Genomic DNA, 22,872 nt, shown 5'->3' with positions numbered 1-22,872 from the left:
GAAGTGACCATAGTCTAGAAGAGGATGTGGGTTTCTTCATTCCTGAAGCAAGACTAACATGATAATAGAAAATCATCCAATGTTGGATATAGAACTATTATTTTTTTCTGAAAAAGCACCCAAGTGAATGCCTTAGATGAAGTGGTAGACTGTCTCAGCACAGCTCTCACAGATACAGGCACATGGGTTGAGAATTTTAACTGGCAGAGAAAATCTTCAAACAGAGAGTGAGGGTTCCCTCCCTATCCCTGAAGAAAGTAACTTAGAGGTGGACAGGCGACTGGCATAAAACCTGAGAAGAGGTCCCAACAATAGGCAGCACAAGTGTCCTGTTAGATCTATGTGGGGAAGGTTCAAGAAGATGGAAGCAGAGCCCTGCACCCACGGGGCTGGGACATCACTCAGACTGCAGTGTACTTTATGGAACTGGACAAAATAATAACGATCGCTCAAGAGAACAAAAGGTCTGAAACCTTGTGGAAAATAACAGGGAAGTGTAAGAATTAAGAGGACACAGGCATCACCACAGAACAAACTATGTTCTAAATAAGTAAACCTGAAAACTGTCTTGGTCCTGATTCAAAAGAGAAAGGTAGGTAAGTGATACCAATCAGACACAGAAATAAGTAAGTACAGCAGCCTAGCAGTCCGTAAAGCCAGGAAATCAAACTAGTGGGTAAATAACTCAGTAACTGGGCAAATAACATCAGAAACTGATGGAAAAATGGGAAGGAAGTAGAAATTCAGATGATACCAGTGTCTCACATCCACAGCCTACATAAAAAACCACATATAACCATTTAGAAAACAGAAGATCTCTTTCACAACTGTGGCTTGGAGGATGAAAGGAGGGGCAGGGGAGAGCACACTCTTAACCAAATGTGGGTTTGCATTAAATATTCCTGACAAGTCTGATATCAATAGACAGAGAGAACACATGGCATGCTGGGCAGAGCTGGGCTCCGAAGACCGAGGTTCCAGTCCCCGCTGTGAGGCGGATTGGCCGGATGACCCCAGACGAGTCAAGCTGCAGAGGCAGTTTCTCATACTGTTGAAATCACAGGATCAGTCCAAAAAAGAATCCAAAATACACACTGAACTGACTCAAATATATAAGACCAAAAGGCATTCCCAATAAAATGAACAAATACTTTTCAGAAGAAGAAATGTAAACGATCAGCTGCCATAGGAAAGATCACCCCAAATTGCTAATATGGGTAATGAACATCCAAACAGCAGAAACAGCAACACGCAGTCCAACAACATAGATCTTGGCCTTAAAATCCGCTGTGTGTACATGCGGACAAGGGATTGGCCCCTTCTGTGCCTCAGCTAATGGATCTCTACAGTGTGGATAAGAATGTTTCCACTACTACCTAACAAAGCTGTTATGAACAAAGTGCTTTATAAATCTTAATGAAATCTATGGGAGCTATTGTCATTATGAGACAAACATATATATTTGAGGCCTTAATATGATATTTCACCATACTGCGTGTAAAAGTTGAGCATAAAAGCATTAGTTCTTTCAAAGGCTCAATAATGGACCTCTTAACAGATTCTTAAGATAGCCAAAAAACCTGAAAACTATGCTGAGTCTCTAGATACAAAAGGAATAACTTTTCCTGCCCTGTTTCTCCAGTTCTGAATCAGACTCACCAGCAGAGGTTCTAATATGCGATTCCTTCACCATGTCCAATTTCAGCCCGAGCTCTGAGGTAAGTACACAACTTTAACCAGAGCAACAAGTGGCAACGTGATCATTAAAAACTTAGACATTACACCAACCCTGAAGATGAGTCTACGTCAGCTTCCAAAAACATGAACTTTCAGAATTTCACAAGCAATCTATTGCCAACATTCCAAAGCTGGAAGAAAAGAGGCAGCCTAGAGTGGTGAAAAGAGTATTGGCCTCCGTCAGGAGGACCTGTGTTCAAATTCTACCTTATATAAAGGCTATGTGACCCTGAACAAATCACTTAACCTCTTCTCAGGCTCTGTTTCCTCATCTGTACAATCAGGGCATTGGACTTGATGGCCTCTAAGGTTCCGTCCATCTCTATCTAAATCTGTGATTCTCTGACTGACTGGGTGATTACAACAGATGCCTTGTAAAACCGTATAACAACCTGCATATGAATTATAGTGTGATAGTGGATCTAGAGTCAAAGAAATGAGATTCCAGTCCTGTTTTATTTCAGACTTAGTACCTGTGCGACCTAAAAGCACTGCCCACCACCAGGCCCATTTTGCCGTCCACAAAAGTACGGAGGTGGATTGGATGATCTCTTGAGATTCATTCCAACTTTAGATCCAATGATCCTATACTAAGGTTTTTAAACGTTATGTAAAAATTTTAAACTGTATTTTTAGTATGCTGCTCCTCATTAATACTGCACACCTGAGAAAGTTTGATAGTCATTTCTAAATCTCTACATTAAAAGAAAAGGTCACTGAGTGGTTAAGGGACAAGTTCAGGGCCACACAGCAGTATCAGGACTGGAGAGGATTACAAATTGGAATCATTAACTTTTAGCTCGTGCGGAGGTCTCGGAGCTACTTCACCCTTTTACTTTCTGATATAAAACATACAGAAAACAAAGCATCAACAGCTGGATAATGGGGACATAGGGAAAAGATAGAATGGTCACAAGAAACCCAAGGTACCATTCTGTTGAGTGAAATTTGTCACTTAAATCTAGTATATTATTACCTCAGTCACCTTTCGATCCACTTCTGTGCCATCTACATAATATACATCAGTGATAACACGTGTAATGAGTGTGCGCACTTCACGTATAGTTCTCATGTGACGACGCAAGACCTGGCCAGGTGGGGGCTGAGGCAAGTCAAATTCTTCTTCTCCCTACAATGTTTAAACAGTAGAACAGATAATTTACACACTAATACAAATGGATAGAACTATAACCCAACCAATTCAAAATGACACAATTGATGGGTTTCATGAAATCAGAATGCAGTAAAACTACGTGAATTAATTACAGCTGGAAACGGATACAAGATTTCTTGCAGTGTTGAAACATTCAGTACATAATCTACTTAACAGACATGCCGTGAATGTATTACGCCTAAAACCTGGGTTGATGTCTACAAACAAATTTTGAACAAATGAGAATCCTGTTTATAGCTCTATCATAAAGAAAAATAATTTATTAATTCAAATAAAACCTTGTGCCTTTATGAAGGCTAAACATGTGAAAACACCAAGTGAAACTTGGCTCATACTACAATATAAAACATACCATTTTTTTTCCATCCAATTCTGTGCTTTTATCAATGTAGAGAATTCCTGGTACCCAATCCTCCCACACTCACATGCACAGTTGTACCTTGCCATTTATATTCTCAGAGAGTTGTCTGAGGCACGGAGAGATAAAAGGACTTGTTTGAGGTCGCATGGCTGGTACGTGTCAGAGGCAACTCTAACCCAGGCTTACCTGACTCCAATGCCAGTCTTCTACGTACTAATGTCATGTTATTTTTATTAAAAAAATGTTTATTTCTTTTTATTTAATTTTTCTCATTCTACTATGAACTGCTGACACATGAAGTGTTGGTTCTAGAGAAAAAAACCTTCCCCTCAATTGTCACCATTCATTTAGTTTGTCTCCCATATGAAATCTCCAGTGTGGAATGAGTCTTATACTTAGGCAGAAGGACTTTATAAGGTGTCTTTCTAATATGAATTCTGTGATGGGAAATAAGGTCTTGGTAGAGCTGTAAAAAGAGTCAACTTTGAAGTCAAATAACCTAGGTCTGACAACACTAGGTATATTTTAAGGCATTTTATCTGTTAGCTTCAGTTTCCTTACGTGTAAGGGGACTAGATGACCTCTGAGCTTTCTTTCCAGCTGTAAACCCTTGATATTTCCCACATTAAAGCTTCTTTCAAGGACGAATCCTAATAGCTTGTAAGTTGCAACCTCTGATGTACATTTGGCAAAACTCCTATTTTATAAGGAGCTACAAAAACTAAAGAATTCAAACAAATAAATTAATCTTCAATATAAACATCACATTATTTCATACTAATAGTCATTTCCTCTACAACATCTCATGTTTATTATCCCATCCTTCCCACTTGCACAGCTTACTTAAACCCTCATCATCCCTCACTAGGACTCTTCCATCAGTCTCCTGACTGGCCTCCCTACCTTGCTCCATTCTCAGACATCCTCCACAGAGCTGTCAACATGATTTTTTCATAAAGCGCAGTTCCAATCCTGTTACCATCTCTCCCTCTGACAGCCAGCATACACCTCAATAAACTCCAACAGCTTCCTATAATCTCCAGGACCAAATAGAAACTCTTCTGTTTGGCATTTAAGGCTCTCTGCAACCTGGTCCCAGCTTAGCTTTCTGTATTACATATCACTCCCCTCCACATGCTTTAAAGTACAGTTAAACTGGCCTTCTCTCTGCTCCTCAAACTTGACACTGGATTTCCGACTCCCATGTCTTTGCACTGACTGTTCTGCCCACCTCTCACCCCTCCACTTCTTAGAATTCATGGTATCCATACAAAACTAAGCTCAAGCACCACTTTTTGCATGAATCTTATCCCAGTCCCTCCAGCTAATAGCACTTTCCCGACCAAGGTTACCTTGTATTTCTTTTGCAATAACCTATTTACGTACAAGTTATGTTCTCCATTAGAATGCAAGCTACTTGTGAGCACAGACCGTCTTTGTCCCAGTATTTCTAGCTCCTAGTACGGTGCCTGCCTGACATAGCGAAGGCATATCAATGCTTGCTGACTGAGCAAATGCTTGTTCAGAACGGTTCACCCTGGCTAGCACTGCTTTAAAGTTAAAAGGATTACACATATCTCTTCAGCTACTCTGAACAAGCATTCATAATATATTCTTTTGCTGCTACTGCTGAAAATGAACTTACTTGCCATGAGGAAAATATGTGGGATGAAATAAATTCATATTTTCTACATTTCATACCTGAAGTGGGGAAAATATGTTAATAAAAAGCTATCACATGAAAACGGGTCTCTAAGAAATCTAAGACAGATTCCAACACAAACACTGAAATTTAAATATATTATTACTCATAAATAGGTACTAGGTAAGAGATTATATTGACAACAGCTGGCAGTTATTATCTCACATTATCTCATCTGATCTTCACAGCCACTGTAGGAGGCAGCTCCTATGATCATCCCCATTCTACATAAACAAGGTTAAGGGACCGGCTTGTATTCACACAGGCACCAAACATCTGAAGCAAGATCTGAACTAATTTTACCGGGACTCACATCTTAAATCTTAAATTTGTCCTAAAAATCAATTACTAGACATTATCGCCTAAATAAATTCCAGGTTCAGGACTCCATACGCAGTTTACATTTTATATGGAGATTACACCTTTAAGAAGTGAAGAGTCACGCCGCTTGGGCGATCATTTTAGACTCTTCAGATCTTAGGGGCCCTGGGTGGGGCTGGGGCCAACTCCTCTCCTTTTACAATGGAAAGTTAACATCTCTTCTCTGAGCACCTCCAGTTCAGATTAGATTCTTAAGAAGTCCTTCTGTAATGACTGGATTTTAAAAGGAGAAAAAAGGGGGGGAGGGCGGGGGGCGCCAAGAGGTTTTATTTTGCCTTAAAATTCCTAGTCTCCATTATCTTTGTCCCTTATCTTCCACCCCCCCCCCCCAAAATCTGAAGTTCCTATAACAGATTAGCTTACAAATACAAATTTGGGAGGTAGGTCTTTCAAAAATCATGCAAAAGTCATACAATAAATATTTTCTTCTGTTGAGAACAACTTACAGTTTATCACAAAACCCTCATGAACGTGAGTGGCAACAATGACAAGACCTCAAACCAAGGTCTTTTCACATTTAGCCATAAGCTTCCTTTCACATACTTCTGTAAATATGCTTGCTCCATAGCATAAACCAATTTTAGTTAACAAAACAACTTCTAATATAACTACATTTAGATTTACTTAAAAATTTAAACTATTTAAGTTGACTTGAAACTTTAAATGCACCATTATCATTCAGCTGAATGCATTTCCACATCCCTTCAATAAATCTACCATGTGGGCACAGTCTTCTTACCCTGATTAGATAAAGTCACCTTAAATTCGACTGAGATATTTACTAAAGCAATGTAAGTGGTTTTTCTCTCTCCTCAGATCTCTCAATCCCATGACTCAGACTGTCTGGTTCCTTCACATCTATAACTTCCTGTACTAGAATCCCCTTCGAGCTTTAAGCAAAGAAGCTAACTCTACCATTACGTTGTGGACATCAGTATTTTCATCGCTTACTTATCAAATTTCTATCCCATCCTTTTTAAAACCCCAATTGTACTGAAGTGATATTACGCCTAACACATACCCATCTTCATACCTTTTACAATCATAAATGCCAGGTAACAATCCTGAGAGGAAGACCATTTTCAGATGCTGCTTATTATTCCTTCAGGACAAATTTTAACTTGAAATCATATCAAACCTGAATTTCGTAATCACTGATGATAAACATCTTTTATAATCAAACACTTGTGCTACTTACAAGAAAAAAACCGTGTGGGATGGCAAGACCCCTACTCAAACTGACTACTCAGAGGCATCTCCAAGTATGAACACAAAGTCCTTTACGTGGTTCTTGCAAGAAGCAGGCGGTCCCTTCACCAGTTTCCTGGAGCAGGGAGGTGTCTTACAAGAGCAGATGCAGGATTGTAAAGCTAAAAACCACAAAACTCCCCCCAACTTAACCTTTAACTCTATTGGTTAATGTTTTGAGCAAGTGGCATATTCTCAGAAATTCCCGATGCAAAGAATCGAAAAAGAAACTGAACCAACATTTCCTTTGTTCTGCAAGGGGTTCTGATTGTACAATGTGACAAGGAAATGGGTTAAGCAGACAAGGGGAGATGAGTGGCAAGTGTCTGAAGTTTAGAAACTCAGGCCTAGGGGCTGATCCACTCTAGATGAGAAGTCTTCACTTTGTCCCACTCAGGAGAAGCCAAGTGACAGCCGCATAAAAACAGACGAGTCAGAGATGAAAGAGGAAAGGACAAAAACACTAACGTTGCTTTCTCATGAACAGCTCTCGGAAAAAGACCTGCCCGAGAGGGAGCAGCTTGGTTTTTCACTCATAAATGGGGAGGATGAGGGCAGTGTCAAAGAAGACACTCTTTAAATGCAGAGAACCTTAGTTCCAGGGGCACAATCCAAACCCTGAGGACTACAGGAGCAAATGAGCTTCCACTAAAACAGACTTCAGTCTTACCCACAATGCACAGCCTTCCTTGGCTTTATCAGCACAGAGAAGGCATCAAAAGAGGAAAAGGACATGAGTCAGGGGCAAAGCTGAGACCAGAAGTCAGATCTCCAGACTTTCAGGTGACTGCTCTGCATGTTCGTGAGGAAAGGGACAGCATGGCAGAGCACACAGAAAGCTGGCCCCAAGTCAGGAAGGCCTGTGTTCGAGTGCTGCCTCTGACACCTAAGTCACTTAACTTCCCATGGCCTCCAAGCAACACTCTATGCCTACAAGCTGCAGAACAGCTGCCCACTGGAATTGGTATATTCACTGAAAGTTCCCTATGCCAATGAAACCATGAGTCTAGAATATATTTTAGGTGAGAAAAGAGAAGCAGTAATTAAATTTTTTTGATCTGAACCAATTAGTTCATTTATATAGGGAACATGCAGTGTACAAATTCCCTCCACTCATACAGACCAACAAATCTTTTTTGATTTACAGCTTTAGAGGGTTTCTAAGGATCCTTAGAATCTAAGAGACTTATCCCAAGGTCACTAAGCTAGAATGTGTCACAGACGGGGACTGAACCCAGCTCTTCCTGACTCCAAGGCAGGCTCTCTAACCACCATGCCCACATACAGCCAAAGCTCAAAAAACGGACCCAAATTATTAAGCTGTAAGATTCAACTAACACCTTAAAGATGAAAACAGGGAAACAGGAGGCTGATATGTAACATCTCCTGTGCCTGGACTGATGGACTTAAAGTGGGTTGAAACTACCATCCTCTTAGTGCTAATACGCTGCTTCAGAACATCACCTCTTTATGCAGGCATTTCAAGCACTAAAGTTTTCTTATGACGACTGACAGGACTTTACTCCTTAAGAGGCATCAGTAAATGAAATGAGCTCCACACAGGAGACCCTGGAAAGCACCTGATGAGGGATTTATGATTAGAAAGAAGCCTTTCCAAAACAGATCCAAAGTGAAGAGGGCCATAACTTCTTTACCGAGGTGAACCTAGATCAGTTTCCATCTGTTTTCCTCCCAAGGATCCCACAGCCACCTAAAGAAATCCTGAACATTTATTTTCTGACTTGTGAATCTAACATATCACCTTCTCTCTCCTTAAAACCACCCAATTTTTAGCATGCCATTCATTACATTCTTGAATTTCTTCCTCCGCCCCGACCATCAGCCCCTGATACCTTCCCACCCACTACAAATCTTCACTTCCTAACTTCTCTTCTTATCCTTATTGTGCTCCTCCTCCAACCCCTTCCCACCAACTTTCCGTCCTCCCTCACACTCCATAAAGAGGACTCCTAGGAACTAGACTAAGTCCTGATAGGTGAGGAAGGGACAGGAAGGTATCAAGGGCCACAGTATGAATTATGAAATATTTCATATATGATATGAAATAAAGTGCAGACTGTTCACCTAACCCTCTCTTTCAAGAGAAAGGAGATCTACTTAAACTCAAATACTACTCCGTTTTCCCTGTAACATTACAGATTAGTTATAGCTCTAATATCTCCCACTCCACCTCCATCTCCATTCTTGAGAGACTCCCTGGTGCTCAGTAAGAAACATAGCCCTGTACTGTCAAAGTCTCATCTTCTCCATTGACTAATACATGATTATTAACCAGTAGATCACACAGTTGAGAAGATCCCAGGGAAGGCCCAGGCCTGTTCTTACCTGGCTATGCAAAGAGTCGGTATCATCTCCTGAGACATTTGCAGGTTTCTCAGCATTCCTCCTCTCAGTCTGTACCTTAGCATCTTGTCTCCCAAGGTTCTGGTCAGCCGTGCTGGTCCCCACCTCTACTTGTTCACACGCTCCTTTCGAGGTTTGTGTTGCTACTGAAACAACAGTTGGAGCCCAAAGGGAATGTTCTGTTGTCTGTACTTCTTTGTCACTTGTGCTGGGACAAGTGCTTTCCTCTCGTGTTCCTGGGCTTGCACACAAGACTTTACCGTGTTGATCCCGACTGGTTTGGGATTCTTCCACCACATCCATCTCCACAGTGTCTCCTTTTGGACTGGATGGCACTTGTGTAACAGTCTGTTGTTGTGCGGCTGAGGGAACAGGGGCCTCAACATGAGCAGTGTGCTTGATGGGCTGTTGTTGGCATGGCCAGGGGCTAGGTTCATCCTCCATTTTTTCATCTTCCACTTCTTGAGTGCGTGGGAAATTGAACAAATCCCCCCTGAAACCAACCACACGGAGAGATCGTGTCACAAGTGAACTGGTTTGTCTGAATCAAATCCAAAAGACAAGCCTCCTTACGAGTGCTCCATACCCCCCTTCCATTCCTGTGGTGTTCCCTTAACAGCTGAAGCACACACCATTCCCATTCACCAGGTGAGATTCAAATACATAAAACAGATTCCGCAAACCCGAGTTCCAGTCTTTCCACCAAATAAGAAAATGTGAGTGCCCAGACTACTTCTACCATGTGAAATGCAGAGTGACATTATGACTGTTGTTACTGGTCATTGTGTTTATGGAGTTTTATATCGTGATCTTAACTAGCTGTTCCTGTGAAATAAGAATGATGAATTCACAATTACTTCAACATGACAACACTATTTTTGCAAAATGTTTTTCCATTTTTATAGACAAACTCTCAAAACTATTAGCAAAAGAAAAACAAGAAAACGGAAAAAGTTAATTTCTTATCAGTCAACAACAATGTAAGAATTTACTTTTAAAAAGAAGATAAGTCAAAGCACGATTTTTATGCACAAAGTAATGTTCCTCATACTTTGCTGAGTCTAAATGGACTTCTATCAAGTTTGCTATGGGCTCATACTTCATACGCCAATCAAGATATTTGGGGTTTTTCTTTTATTAGATGACATCGTGAAGAATGGGATGACATGGATCAAGGTCATGAAGAAAAAGCAACCACAGATGGGCTGCCATCTGTGTGGCTGAATAAAATACACTGATAAGAACATAGATCCACTAGAATATTTATGAGTTAATCAGCAGTATTTATCAGTTACTAATTCTTCTATTTTTTGCATTACTAACAAAAAATCTGATGTTTGTTTTTGGGAAAGGAGCCCAATTTAAAAGGTATAAGTTGCAGTTAAGTTACCAGCTCTCTCAGCTACAGTGGTCAAATTGAGAAGCATTGATACTAGGTGCCTAACATGTGCCAGCCACTAAGTCAAGCTCTGAGAACACAGCAAAGGCAAGAACAGTCCCTGTCCGCAAGGCATTCACATCTTGACAGGAGAAAACATGCAAAACAGCTATGTACATTCAAGATATATACAGAGTAAGTTGAGATACAGAGAAATTGTAGTTAAGTCTAGGGAGGCGGTGCAATGGACGTAGTGTTGGACATGGGAGTCAGGAGGACCCAAGTTCGAATCCTGCTTCAGACATTTACCAGATGTGTGACCTGTAAACAGGTCACCTAACCTCTCTACAGAACCTACATCATGGGATTGTCGCGAGGGTTAAATGAGATAATACATAAAGAGTTTGGCAAACCTTAAAGAACTATGTATATGGGGATGGTGGTAGCTGTGGCAACCACTTTTGAATAACTTGGCTCTTCAAAAGCTACAAAGATGCTGTTTTTTATCACTCACGGAACATTTAAACTTTCAATAAAATATTCCTTGTCCATGGTGGAGTTATCATAACAGACCATAACAGATCAAGGTCAAAATGACAAGCGCAGCTGATATAAAACTGGGATCTATGACTGGTACAAAAGTGTAGAGGGTATTAAAAAGAAACATATAGTAAAGATAGCAGAATGTAAAGCACTATCCCTGCATACATGTGTAATACTGCACTAGAGAACAAAGAGACCTCTGCTCACTATCAGGATCAATCAAATCTCCAACTGTATGGGAACACCTGTTAAACTGGAAACTAGACAGCTGATGGATACCTGGATAATGAGCACATTACTTACAGTCAGGTAAATGTAAAAACTTTCAGGGTTCTATATAAGAAGCCCATGGTTTAGCTATTAACGTAAACATCTAGATTAGGTACTATTAGCATGGGGGCTTTCAAAACAAATACTTAAAAACCAAAACGTTCCTAAAAGTTCTTTGTTAAAACAGGAGCTGAACAACAGAAAGAAATTCTCATTTTCTTGAAATAATGAAGAAAGCTATGAAATTAACTGCATATATTTAACAAAATAACAAAATTAGCTTTCTGTTTTAATTATCTGGGATGTTCTAGGTCAAAGTGTTTTGGAGTTAAAAGTAACTAGGACTGCAGGAAATTGCATTTTGGGTATATATTCACAATCTCAAATACACTAACTATGAACTTTATCTGCTTCATTTCAGCAAATAATGATCAGGAATCAATAATAACCAAAATCCTAATGAGAAAACCAAGTTTCAACATTTCCTTAATACTATTTGATATTAATAAAACATGAAAAAGAAATTAGCATATCTTAAAGCTAAACATGTTTGTTAAGATGGTAGAGGCCAAGGAGTACAGTCCTTTGGACGTCTGCTTGTCATTACAGTGGAACACGCCACCTGATCTTCCCTATTTTCAAGTAAAGCTAGATTGTAAGCACCTAATCAAGCTCAGCTCCTTGAATACAAGGCCTACGTTTCACATTTCTTTTTACTCTTCACAGTAGCTGGTACAGGACCTCGCACACAACACTCAGGAAATACCTGCTGGTTTGACGTGAAATAGAAATAGTGTAAATAATAAGTGAGAAAAGTGACCTAACTGTTTCAATAGTTGCATTCATGAGATAAAATGCCATGAAGAGAACTCTTCTTCAGTGGTTCAGTCACCCATTTTCTTCACAGATACTTATTAAGTGGGATTCACACTGCTGTACTATTCCCTCTGGGAAGTTTGGGTACATGGTACAAGAACCATCATTAAGGAACTGCACAGAGATCCGAATCCACGTTATATTACTATTGGTTTGTTTTCTTGTTTTCGTCCTCTACATCTATTTACTTCAACGACCCATGACTATTCAACTCATCTCCCGACAGTATGAAAGACATTTATGTTTGTTTTTTGAGAGGTAGTGAATGGAGATCCACAATTATGCAAACAAATTATATTCTTGGCTTCGCTAAATGGCATAAGTAAATGGGGACATCAGTCTTAATTATTTCTGGCAGCAGCGAAGGAGACTTGAAAAGGTAAATGAAAAACCAGAAATCAGACATTAGGTACACCTGGACAATACGATATTTAAAAACAAGTGAACATCAACCAACGACTAAACACCAAGTGTAATACCTAAACTGTACAAATGGAGGCAGTAATGATTAAAAATAAAATAAAAAGTTTCCTAGTTAATGTCCAATGTAGGTTTTTGCTAATACATTAGTCGTATTTTGACTAAGATCCAAGATGCACTATTCCAACAATGGACTTCAGAGTCTGAAGTTATCTGTTCCAGGACTTAGTTATTTTGGAGAATTGCTCCTATGTATGGCAGAGTGTGTCTTTTTATATATAATAACCTTTCCCATTAATTTGCTGAGATGAGATGGAAGAATTCACATGGACTGTCCTGCTGGCATCCTGAACCCTCAGGCCATCAATTCAAATGATAACTGTCATATTCAACAATGATTCTAGTGAGCCATCAGATCAGAGGTGTAGACGAATCATTATCTAACATAACCAGTATCGCTCTAATTCTGTGCTATATTTAGGTGGGATTTGAAAAATGACATTGTCTTTAGATATCTGTATAACTTGGATAAAATACCTTTGGGACACTCAGCCCCATTCAACTATCAATTTCTCTAACACCAAAAGAATTTTTTGCATCTTAGTACAAAATACTGAAGCCACAAGATGCATGTGCCCTAAATGAACATTACAATTGAGTGCCTAATTTATACAGTGTTTTGTTTTTGTTTTTTAACAAAGGCACTGCATAGAGATTCACAGACTGAAGCTAGAACTCTTCCTGTAACTCTAATGGTATCTCACCTGCATTGCTGCATTCAGGTTTCAGGGCTTTAATATCGGAGGAAAAAAAGGCAGTAAAGACAGCGGGAGCGCCAAATGACGGTTCAAACAAGATGCCACGTCTATTGTTTTCGTGACACTTGCTCGGAGATGTTATAACAGGTTCATTAATACATTAACCTTCGTAATATTCTGATCTTATCGACTGGGAAACTAAAGCCCATAAAAATCAACGAATTCACGTAGGATTCTCCAAGTAAATTAATACTGGAATTATCAAAAATAAGTAAGCTCTTTAACAGCCTCACGGTTTAGCCACATAGACATACTCACCTAAATCTCGGTGTTTAGGAATTCTTAAAGTTGACTTAAAGAAACTATGAAAGCTAATGAAGATATCAATATATATGAGAAAAGATTTTCTGCTCATTAAGTATTAGATTCTCGTCCTAAAGAATATTCTTCCTCGTGTTCTTCTATCCTTAAACATAAGTTCATGACTTCCTAACATTCTTCTACTGCGAACATCTGTGCGGTGTCTAGTCTCTCATGCCTGCCTATTGCTGTCAACACCACCATCCTCTCAAGTCATCCTCAATTTCTCACACTCATACTTAACACACAAGGTCATGATCTTAGATAACTCCCGTCATCTGCCCCCTTTGCTTCTACACGTGTACTGCTGAACAAATGTGTAGAAAATCACACGTGCAATCATTTTGGTTGAGTACACTAAAAATTTATGTTACACAACCTCAGCTGGGCCCTGACTGCTGTTATGCAAATTATTCTTTAACTTTCTTATCAATACACTATCTCACTCTTCACAGCTCTTCCAAATCTTTTCAACCTTCCTCAGATCTCCCATGGCTTCCCCTTTCCCTGCACCCCTAATTGAGAAATTTGCCTCATATTTTCCAGAAAAAACTGGAGTTCACACCAATCCCTCATCCTCATCTCCTATCACTCAGATGGTTTCTACCACTATCTCCCCCTTCGCTGCTATCTCACGTGAAGAAGTGGCTTTACTCCTTACCATGACTAACACCATCTACTCACTCAAGCGATCCTATTCTGTATCATCTCTTTTAACAGGTTGCATCCTTTCTCAGTCTACTGGCTCCTTTCCTACTGTCTAAAAACATGCCAGGTCTCCCCTCATCCTGAAAAAAATCCTCACTTGATCTTTTCATCCTTGATAAATATCATCCTATAATTTCTGCCCTTTAAGGCTAAACTCCTTGAAAAGATCATAGCCAATAGGTGCCTCTACTTCATGTCCTCTCATTCTTAATGGCTTACAATATAGTTTCCAACCTCATCATTACAGTAAAACTGCTCCATTGAAAGTTACAATCAGTCTCTTCATTGCCAAATCCAATGGCTTTTTCTCAATTCTCCTTCTCCTAGATCTTTCTGCAGCCTTTGACACTGTTGAACACTCTCTCCTTCTTGATACTTTCTTCTCCCTAGGTTTTTGGGATACCACTCTTTCCTGCTTCTCTTACCTATCTGACCAACTCTTTCTCAAGCTCCTTTGCTGGATCCTCTTCTAGATCAAACTCAGACTGTAGGCGTCCCATAGGGTTCTTGGGCCTTCTTCCATTCTCCCTCTATACTACTTCACCAGTTGATCTCATTAACTCTCATGGACTTAATTATCATCTCTATACAGATTATTTCCAAATCTACCTATCCTGTCATAACCTCTTTGCTGATCTCTAATCTCGCAGCTCCAACTGCCTTACAGACATCTCAAATTGGCTATTCAGTAGACATCTTAAACTAAACACATCTAAAACCAAACTCATCATCTTTCCCTCCAACTCCTCCCCACTCCAAATTTCCTATTACTGTCAAGGGCAGCATCTAGTAATCATCCTGGAATCCTCACTATTTTTCTCCCCTGTCCTCTCCCACGACCAAACTGTGGCCACAGCCTGTCGATTTCACCTTTGCAACATCTCTCAAATACGCCCCCTTCTCTTCTCCTGCCACGGCCAACACCCTGGTGCAGGCCCCCATCGTCTAATGCCTGGATTATTGTGGGTCAGCTTGTCTCAAGTCTCTCCTCACTTCAATCCATTCTCTAACTGGCCACTAAAATGATTTTTTCCAAAGCACAGGTCTGACCATATCACTCCCCTTTCCCTCCCACCCTCATGCCTCTTCCCCCACCTCAAGGAGGTTCCCTATTACCCCCAGGATCAAATACAAAATCCTCTGTTGGATATTCAAAGCTCTTCATAACTCACCATTTTTCTAGTCTCATACCTCACTCTGTTCACATATTCTTCAATCCTAGTTCCACAAACAAGACATTCCCTATCTCTCAGATCTAGGTATTTTGCTCTCCCTTCTCATGTCTACCCAAGGTTTCCTTCACTTCCTTCAAGTCTCAAATAAAATCTCATCTTCCAAAGAATCTCTCATTCTAATGCCTTCCCTCTCTGATGCCCTTTTTATCCTGCATACAGCTTGCTTGTAAGGGGGCAGCCGGGTGGTGCAGTGGATAGAGCACCAGTGCAGGAGTCAGGAGGACCTGAGTTCAAATCTCACCTCAGACACTGGACACTCACTAGCTGTGTGACCTTGGGCAAGTCACTTAACCCCAATTGCCTCATACTGGGTCATCTCCAGTCATTCTGATGAATATCTGGTCACTGGATTCAGACAGCTCTGGAGAAGTGAGGCTGGTGACCTGCACAGCCCTCCCTCACTCAAAACAAAGTCAAGTGCAAGTCATGTCATTATTTCTCTGATGGCATGGTCTTCTTCACAACGAAGGACAAACACACAGCTTCCTTGTACGTATCTGTCTGCTTGCTGTTTACATTACATTGTAAGGGCCTCGAGGGCACAGACTTTCTTTTGCCTTTTTGTATATTCCCAGCGATTAGCACAGTGCTTGGTACGTAAAAAGGCACTTGGTACTTACTGACTGACACGTATTCAAGTCATTACCTCACACTCTTGCAAAAGCCACTGTCAGTAACCCTAGCACAAGTTTCTCCCCTTCCAGTCTATCCTCCACTCAGCTGATCTTTCTAAAGGACAAAACTGACTACATCAGTTTCCTACTTAATATTTTCTAGTGGCTCCCTATTACTGCCTACAAGATGCCACAAAAATCTGGTGTCTAGTTTTTAAAGCCCTCCACAGCCTAACCAGCCCCTTCCTAGACTTACAGGATACATGTATCCTTCTTCACATATTCAAGCACACTGTGACACTGGTCTCCTTGTTTTTCCTCAGACATGACACAATCTTGACGCTATGCCTTCTCAACAGCGTTCCTGCTTGCCTAGAATGTTCTCCTGTCTCACTTCTGTGTACTGGTTTACGTGGCCTCCTTTAAGTCTCTGCTCAGGCCCCATCTTCTTCAAAAGGACTTTCCTGGTCTCCTTCTCCTTCCCTCTGTCACCCACTCTAGTGCATTCCCTCCCATCTACACTGTGTGCGTAGATACACACATACGTACTTGTGCATATACATTCATACACGTTATACACACATAGTTGTTTTAATATTGTCTTTTCCAGTACAATGTGAACTCTTAGTAGGCATGAATTGTATTTTTTGTCGTCCTTTATAATCCCAAAGATCAGCACAGTGCCCAGTACATATTCAGTGCTTAATAAATGCTTATTAATGATGATGATTCAAACTGCAATTTCTTTTTGATAAGTACTACTATGTTAATTTCATTTTTCAGGCTCAAAAACTGAGCTCTCCAGTGGTAAAATTAGACAAAGTGAAATTCCATACTTGTGAATTTTTAGTAAAAACTAGACATACACTCTGAATGCTATAAAAATGGACAGTTTTTTTCAAAGCAAGTAATCCTGCCACCACTTAAAGAGACAGAGACAGATGCAGGGTGACAGAATGTTTCTGAAGGATAAGAAACAAATCCCAGCAAAACCAAATGTACTGTTCTGAGGAATAAGACTCTCGGAAGTATTCCTACTTGAAATCAAAGGATGCAGAACATACACGTCTCTGAAGATACTATAAAACAAACAAAAAAAATCTAGAGGAGCTAAAAGCAATGAAAACATATTCATTTCAATGCTCACATAGCAGCTCTAGTTTCAGTAACCAAACAATCAAAAATATAGCATCCAAATGAATTCTCTACTTTCTGGGGAGGATGGCCTAGAATGAGACGTTGAATGTTCACATGATTCTTCAAGTTTTTTATACCTGAGTTGCTGGGTACTTCTTTTTCAAAGAAAGGCACTATATAAGAGAGAGGATACAATAACTAATTGAATTAAATCTATATTTAAGTCCTCATTTGGGCTAGTTCCCATGAAGGATACAAATACAAACAAATTATTTTCTGTGAACGCAGAGCGCTTAAAATCAAGTAGGGGAAATAAGGGATGTACACAATCATAATGAAAACAAAATGTGATAAGGAGAACTTCAGGCAAAATGTTAGAGGAGCAAAGTAGAAGGAAAAATTTTTATAGCTGGGGATCAAGAAGACTTCGTAGAAAAGATGGCATGTGAACTAGACTCCCAAGAAAGGATAAAACTGTGATGGGTGGGAATGCGAGAAAGGGAGAAATTTCAATTAGGCCAGCTTGATTGCAATACAGGGTTCAATAAGACAATAGTGATAGGTTGGGAATAAAAAGTCAAGGACCTCTAATGCTTTAATACGAAGTCTATGACTTGTTCTATGAATAATTAATTCTTGTAAAAGGTTTCTGAACAGAGGAATGACAATTAGAACCATGCCTTGGATCTGCTATCACCGGGCTAAAGGAGGTAAGTAGGGAAGGGCTAAGGAGGCCGTTATAACAGCGCAGGGCCATGGTACAAAGAACCTTCGATGGAATGGAAAGCAAGATGATGCAGACACAGAACTGAGAGGAACTGACAAAATGATAGGTTGTGGATGAGCAGAAGGAATCACAGAACCTGAGCTGGAAGACACTTCTCAGCAATCATTTAGGAGACCAACCCAAGTCTGAAAATAATTCTCTTTATAACATACTTGGCAAATGATCATTCAGTTTTTGCTTAATGATCTCTAATAAGAGGAAACATACTACTGTGTTCGAAGACAGTCCATATTATTAAATAATTTTTATTTTCTAGTTTAAATCTCATTTTTTTGGGGGGGGGGGAGCAACATCTACACATTGTCCCTAGGTAGTTCTACTTTCTGGGCTAAATAGAACAAGTCCCATACAGCTTAACAGTGCAAATGCTTCAAATATTCGAAGACACTTATCATGTCCTCCGTGAGTCTCCTCTTTTCCAAGGTAAACATCCTCAGTCCCCTCAACTGATATGGTGCCCATAAGTTTATTAATAGGGGTAGGGACTGTTTCTATGGTTTCACTAGTTCAGGCAACTGCCAGGAAAGGAAAATGCTTTGAACTACATAAATCTGCATCTTTTCCGTGATTTACAGTCTTCACAAAATGGTCTAGAGCATTAAAAGAGTGATTTGCCCAGGGTCCACAGAGGTGGTCTTAAACCCTGTTATTCCTGGTTTCAAGGCTAGTTCACTATCCAGTATGCTAAAAATATTTCTCAGTTTACCAACATCCTTCCAAAAACATGACACTCATATTTGAACACATTATTTCTAAATGTAGGCTGATGACCAGAAGAGAGGACAACAGAACTCTAACTCCTTACTTTTAGAAATGGCATCTCTTTTAATGAAGTCTAAGACTCCATTAATTTTCATGGCTTTTATGTCACACTGCTGAATCATACTGTAGTTTTTTGAATCCTCTTACGAAGTGGGAAAAATGAGGGATGACACATAGAGAGCCAGGCTGCTCCATTGGAATCCTCAAGATGTAGGGACCAAGGGAAGAATGCCTCCAGAATGTGGGATAGAACTCCTATGGTGAACTTCTAGGAGGACTTGGATAAAAATAGGCAAACATGAATAGGTTGAGATATGAAGTGAAGGAACTCCCAAACTGATGACATCACAGGTCTATTTAAATATCTAAGAATACTGATTAAGAGTAAGACTCCTAGATATTTTTTTGATGAACTGGTATCTAGCCATGTCTCCTCCATCTTGGACCTAAGAAGCTGAGAGTAAGACGTGGTATTTGGTCCTATTACACTTCCTCTTATAATTTTAGCTCTTGACCCTTCTTCAGTGTATCCCTTCTGATGCAAAGTATATTGAACAGAACCAGGAGAACATTGTCCACAGTAACAGCAACGTTGTACGATGATCAGCTGGTATGACGTAGCTATTCTCAGCAGGACAATGACAATTCCTAATGATTTATGATGAAAAATGCTATCCATCTCCAGAGAAAAAACTGATGGAGTCTGAATGCAGACCGAAGCATGCTTATTTCCAGCATGAATTTTCTTGTTTTCTAGTATGATACACTAATATGGAAACATGCTTTGCATGACTGTTCACGCATAACCATTATCAAATCGCTTGCCTCCTCAATGAAGGGGGTGGAGAGGGAGAGAGGCAGAGAACTTGAAACTCAAAACTTTAAAAAACGAATGCTAAACATTGTTTTTCCGTGTAATTGAGAAAATATAGTATGTACTATTGTGCTATATAAGAAATGATAAAGTGAATGGTTTCAGGGAAACCTGAGAAGACTTGTATAAAATGATGTAAAGAAAACAAGACCCGAACAACTTATACAATGAAAACATTACCATACGGACAAACAACTCTGACAGACTTACGGATTCAGATCAACGCAATGACCAGCCACGACTCCAGAGAACTAATAATGAAACACAAGCAGTGAAGGGTGAACAGGCGAAAGGCTCCAAGTGCGCGAGGAAACACACCCGTGTTCTCCCCTTCTGCGGGCCGTGCCTAATTCATCTGCTTTGTTTATCTCGTTCTGCAGCTCATTTTTAAGGGGGATGTTAATTTCATTCTCAAGAGGAATGGGGGAAGAAGGAGAGGGGAAACAGGCAGGACGTGGATTTTTGCTGAATCAAAAAAATAAATTTAATTTTAAAAAGACAGAAAAGCAACTTCAAAGAAATAAAAGAGTCTATTTATAGGGGTTAGCAGGCAAGGTAGGTAAAAGGATGGATAATGGCCATCTATGACAGCTAGCAAGATAAGACTTCACAGGTCAGACAGAATAACGACAGGCAAAGGATTTGGATTTTACCTGAGAGTAGATTAAGCTTTATTATCCTGAGTCTCTTTAACCTTGGTGGGGCTCTAATGTGTGGCAGGAGACAGCTGGGTGGTCTTCTAAAGGGTAGTTATGGGCTTTGTCCCTTATGGCTTTCAGCTGGTAGCCATTATATAAGATTGAAGCAGCTAGGTGGTGCAGTGGATAGAGCACCAGTGTAGGAGTCAGGAGGACCTGAGTTCAAATCTCACCTCAGTAACTGGACACTCACTAGCTGTGTGACCTTGGGCAAGTCACTTAACCCCAATTGCCTCATCCTGGGTCATCTCCAGTCATCCTGATGAATATCTGGTCACTGGACTCAGATGGCTCCAGAGGAAAAGTGAGGCTGGTGACCTGCACAGCCCTCCCTCACTCAAAACAAAGTCATTATTTCTCTGATAGCACGGTCTTCTTTGGAAACGAAGGATGAACACACACTGGCTATCTGATCAGGACAGAAGTTCTCAGATACAGTTATAGGTCACAGTTTTTCAAACTATGGAGTTAACCTTCTTGGGAAAGCACAAGACCCTCCGGAGGGTAGGGGCATGAAGCAAATGCCAAAAGTTATTGAATTTGTCCAAGTACAACTCCTTTACAAATACACGCATCCCAAGAGATCATAAAAATGGGAAAAGGTCCCACATGTACAAAAATATTTATAGCAGCACTCTTTGTAGTTGCCAAAAACTGGAAATCAAGGGGATGTCCATCAATTGGGGAATGGCTGAATAAATTATGGTATATGAATGTAATGGAGTACTATTGTGCCATAAGAAATGATGAACAAGAAGACTTCAGAGAGGCCTGGAAGGACTTATATGACCTGATGCTGAGTGAAAGGAGCAGAACCAGGAGAACTTTGTGCACAGCAACGACCACAGTGTGAGAGAGTTTTTTCTGGTAGACTTGGAATTTCGTAATAACGCAAGAACTTCTTAAAAAAAAAAAAAATTCCAGTGGTGGTTCTCAAGGCAAAATGCCTTCCACACTCAGAGAAAGAAATATGGAAGTCATTCGCAGAATGTAGCAGATCATGTTTGTGTATGTGTATGTTTTTGTGTATCATGTTTTGATTTGTGATATGATTTCTTTCATTTATTTTAGTCTGACTACATAGCATGACTATGGTGAAAATATACTCAATAGGAAAGTATATGTAGAACCTATACAGAATTGTATGCAGTCATGGGGAGGGAGGGGGGTAGTGGGGGTAGGTGTGGGGGGATAAAATCTCAATTGTATGGCAGTGATTGTTAAACATTAAAAAATAAAAAAATAAAAAACAAATACACACACCCTTTTCAATGAAAATAAAGTTCAAGTGAAAATCAATAAAAACAATTCACTAACATTCAGACCCACTCCAACCGACAGTAAATGCACTGAAGTGATTACATAAAATGATACTGGCAAACCAGACCAAATTGGGGTTAGTGTCTGTCAGATCTTGACAGAGGCTTGGCAGATCTCCCACGTGCACTGCCAACAGATAAAGGATGACGATACATAAGAGCTGTGTCACTGTGCTGGTTGCTGTACACGAACTTTGAAGGTATAATGTTAAGTTAAATCAACTACATGTAAAAATGAAAAGTTTCATAATATTAAAAAAAAGTTTATGGAGACTGAGCCGTGTCAAAATGAATCTGGCTCTCTGACAGCAAGGTTAACAATACCAATGTGCTACACCTACACACATGTTTGGAACACTGCCTCAGCAAATCATTAATCAACAACCACTTGTTAAGCATCACTACAAGCTATTCATTATATGAGACAGTTGGGACACCCGTACAAAGGATGAAAACAACTCTTCCTGCAAAGAGTTTGCCTTCTAAAGAGGAGACAGTGGAGAGTATCTCAAAAGGCTTAGTGCAGTTTCAAGCTACAAAAGCTCAAAACTGCACTAAGACTTTTGGGATACCTGGTACATATAAGTATCCAAAGCATAAATATAAAATGAATAAAAGCAAATATATAAAAATTAATTAAATGTAAGATTTGGGAAAGAGAGAATTAGTAGTTGGGGAGATCAGGAAAAGCTTCATACAGAAAGGAGTGCATGAGCTGCATCTCATAGAAAAAGGACTCCCTGAGGCAAAGGTGAGAAGAGAATGCATTCCAGGTATGAAAAATATCTAATGTAAAAAAGGAACAGAGATGGGGGATGAAATATCATTTGGACTGTAGGGTACAGGAAGGAAGAGTGAAGTCCACTGAAGCTGGAAAGACAGATTGGGACCAGGCTGTAAAGGGCTTTAAAAATTAAATAGGGTTCCCCAATTAATAAATGGTCAAAGGACATGAACAGGCAGTCTTCAGAGGAAGAAATTAAAGCTATCTATAGTCATATGAAAAAATGCTCTAAATCACTATTGATCAGAGAAATGCAAATCAAAACAGTTCTGAGATACCACATCACATCTATCAGATTGGCTAACGTGACAGAACAGGAAGATGATAAATGGTGGAGCAGATGTGGGAGAGCTGGAACACTAATTCATTGTTGGTGGAGCTG

General features: G+C 39.9%; 1 protein-coding gene across 1 annotated transcript in view; it reads right to left on the bottom strand.

Annotated features, from left to right (window-relative positions):
* The window catches only part of LOC140513777 (TP53-binding protein 1-like), a 115,339-nt gene that overhangs the window by 10,210 nt on the left and 82,257 nt on the right, over positions 1-22,872 (bottom strand). The window contains exons 15-16 of the mRNA XM_072623780.1: positions 8,950-9,460; positions 2,714-2,866 (exon numbers count right to left, since the gene is read on the bottom strand). Coding sequence (XP_072479881.1) covers positions 2,714-2,866; positions 8,950-9,460 — 664 coding nt within the window. The remainder of the gene's footprint in view (positions 1-2,713; positions 2,867-8,949; positions 9,461-22,872) is intronic.

Source organism: Notamacropus eugenii, chromosome 7, assembly GCF_028372415.1.
Source record: "Notamacropus eugenii isolate mMacEug1 chromosome 7, mMacEug1.pri_v2, whole genome shotgun sequence".
In the NCBI taxonomy this organism is placed as follows: Eukaryota; Metazoa; Chordata; class Mammalia; order Diprotodontia; family Macropodidae; genus Notamacropus; species Notamacropus eugenii.
This window is presented reverse-complemented; position numbering and strand designations above follow the sequence as displayed.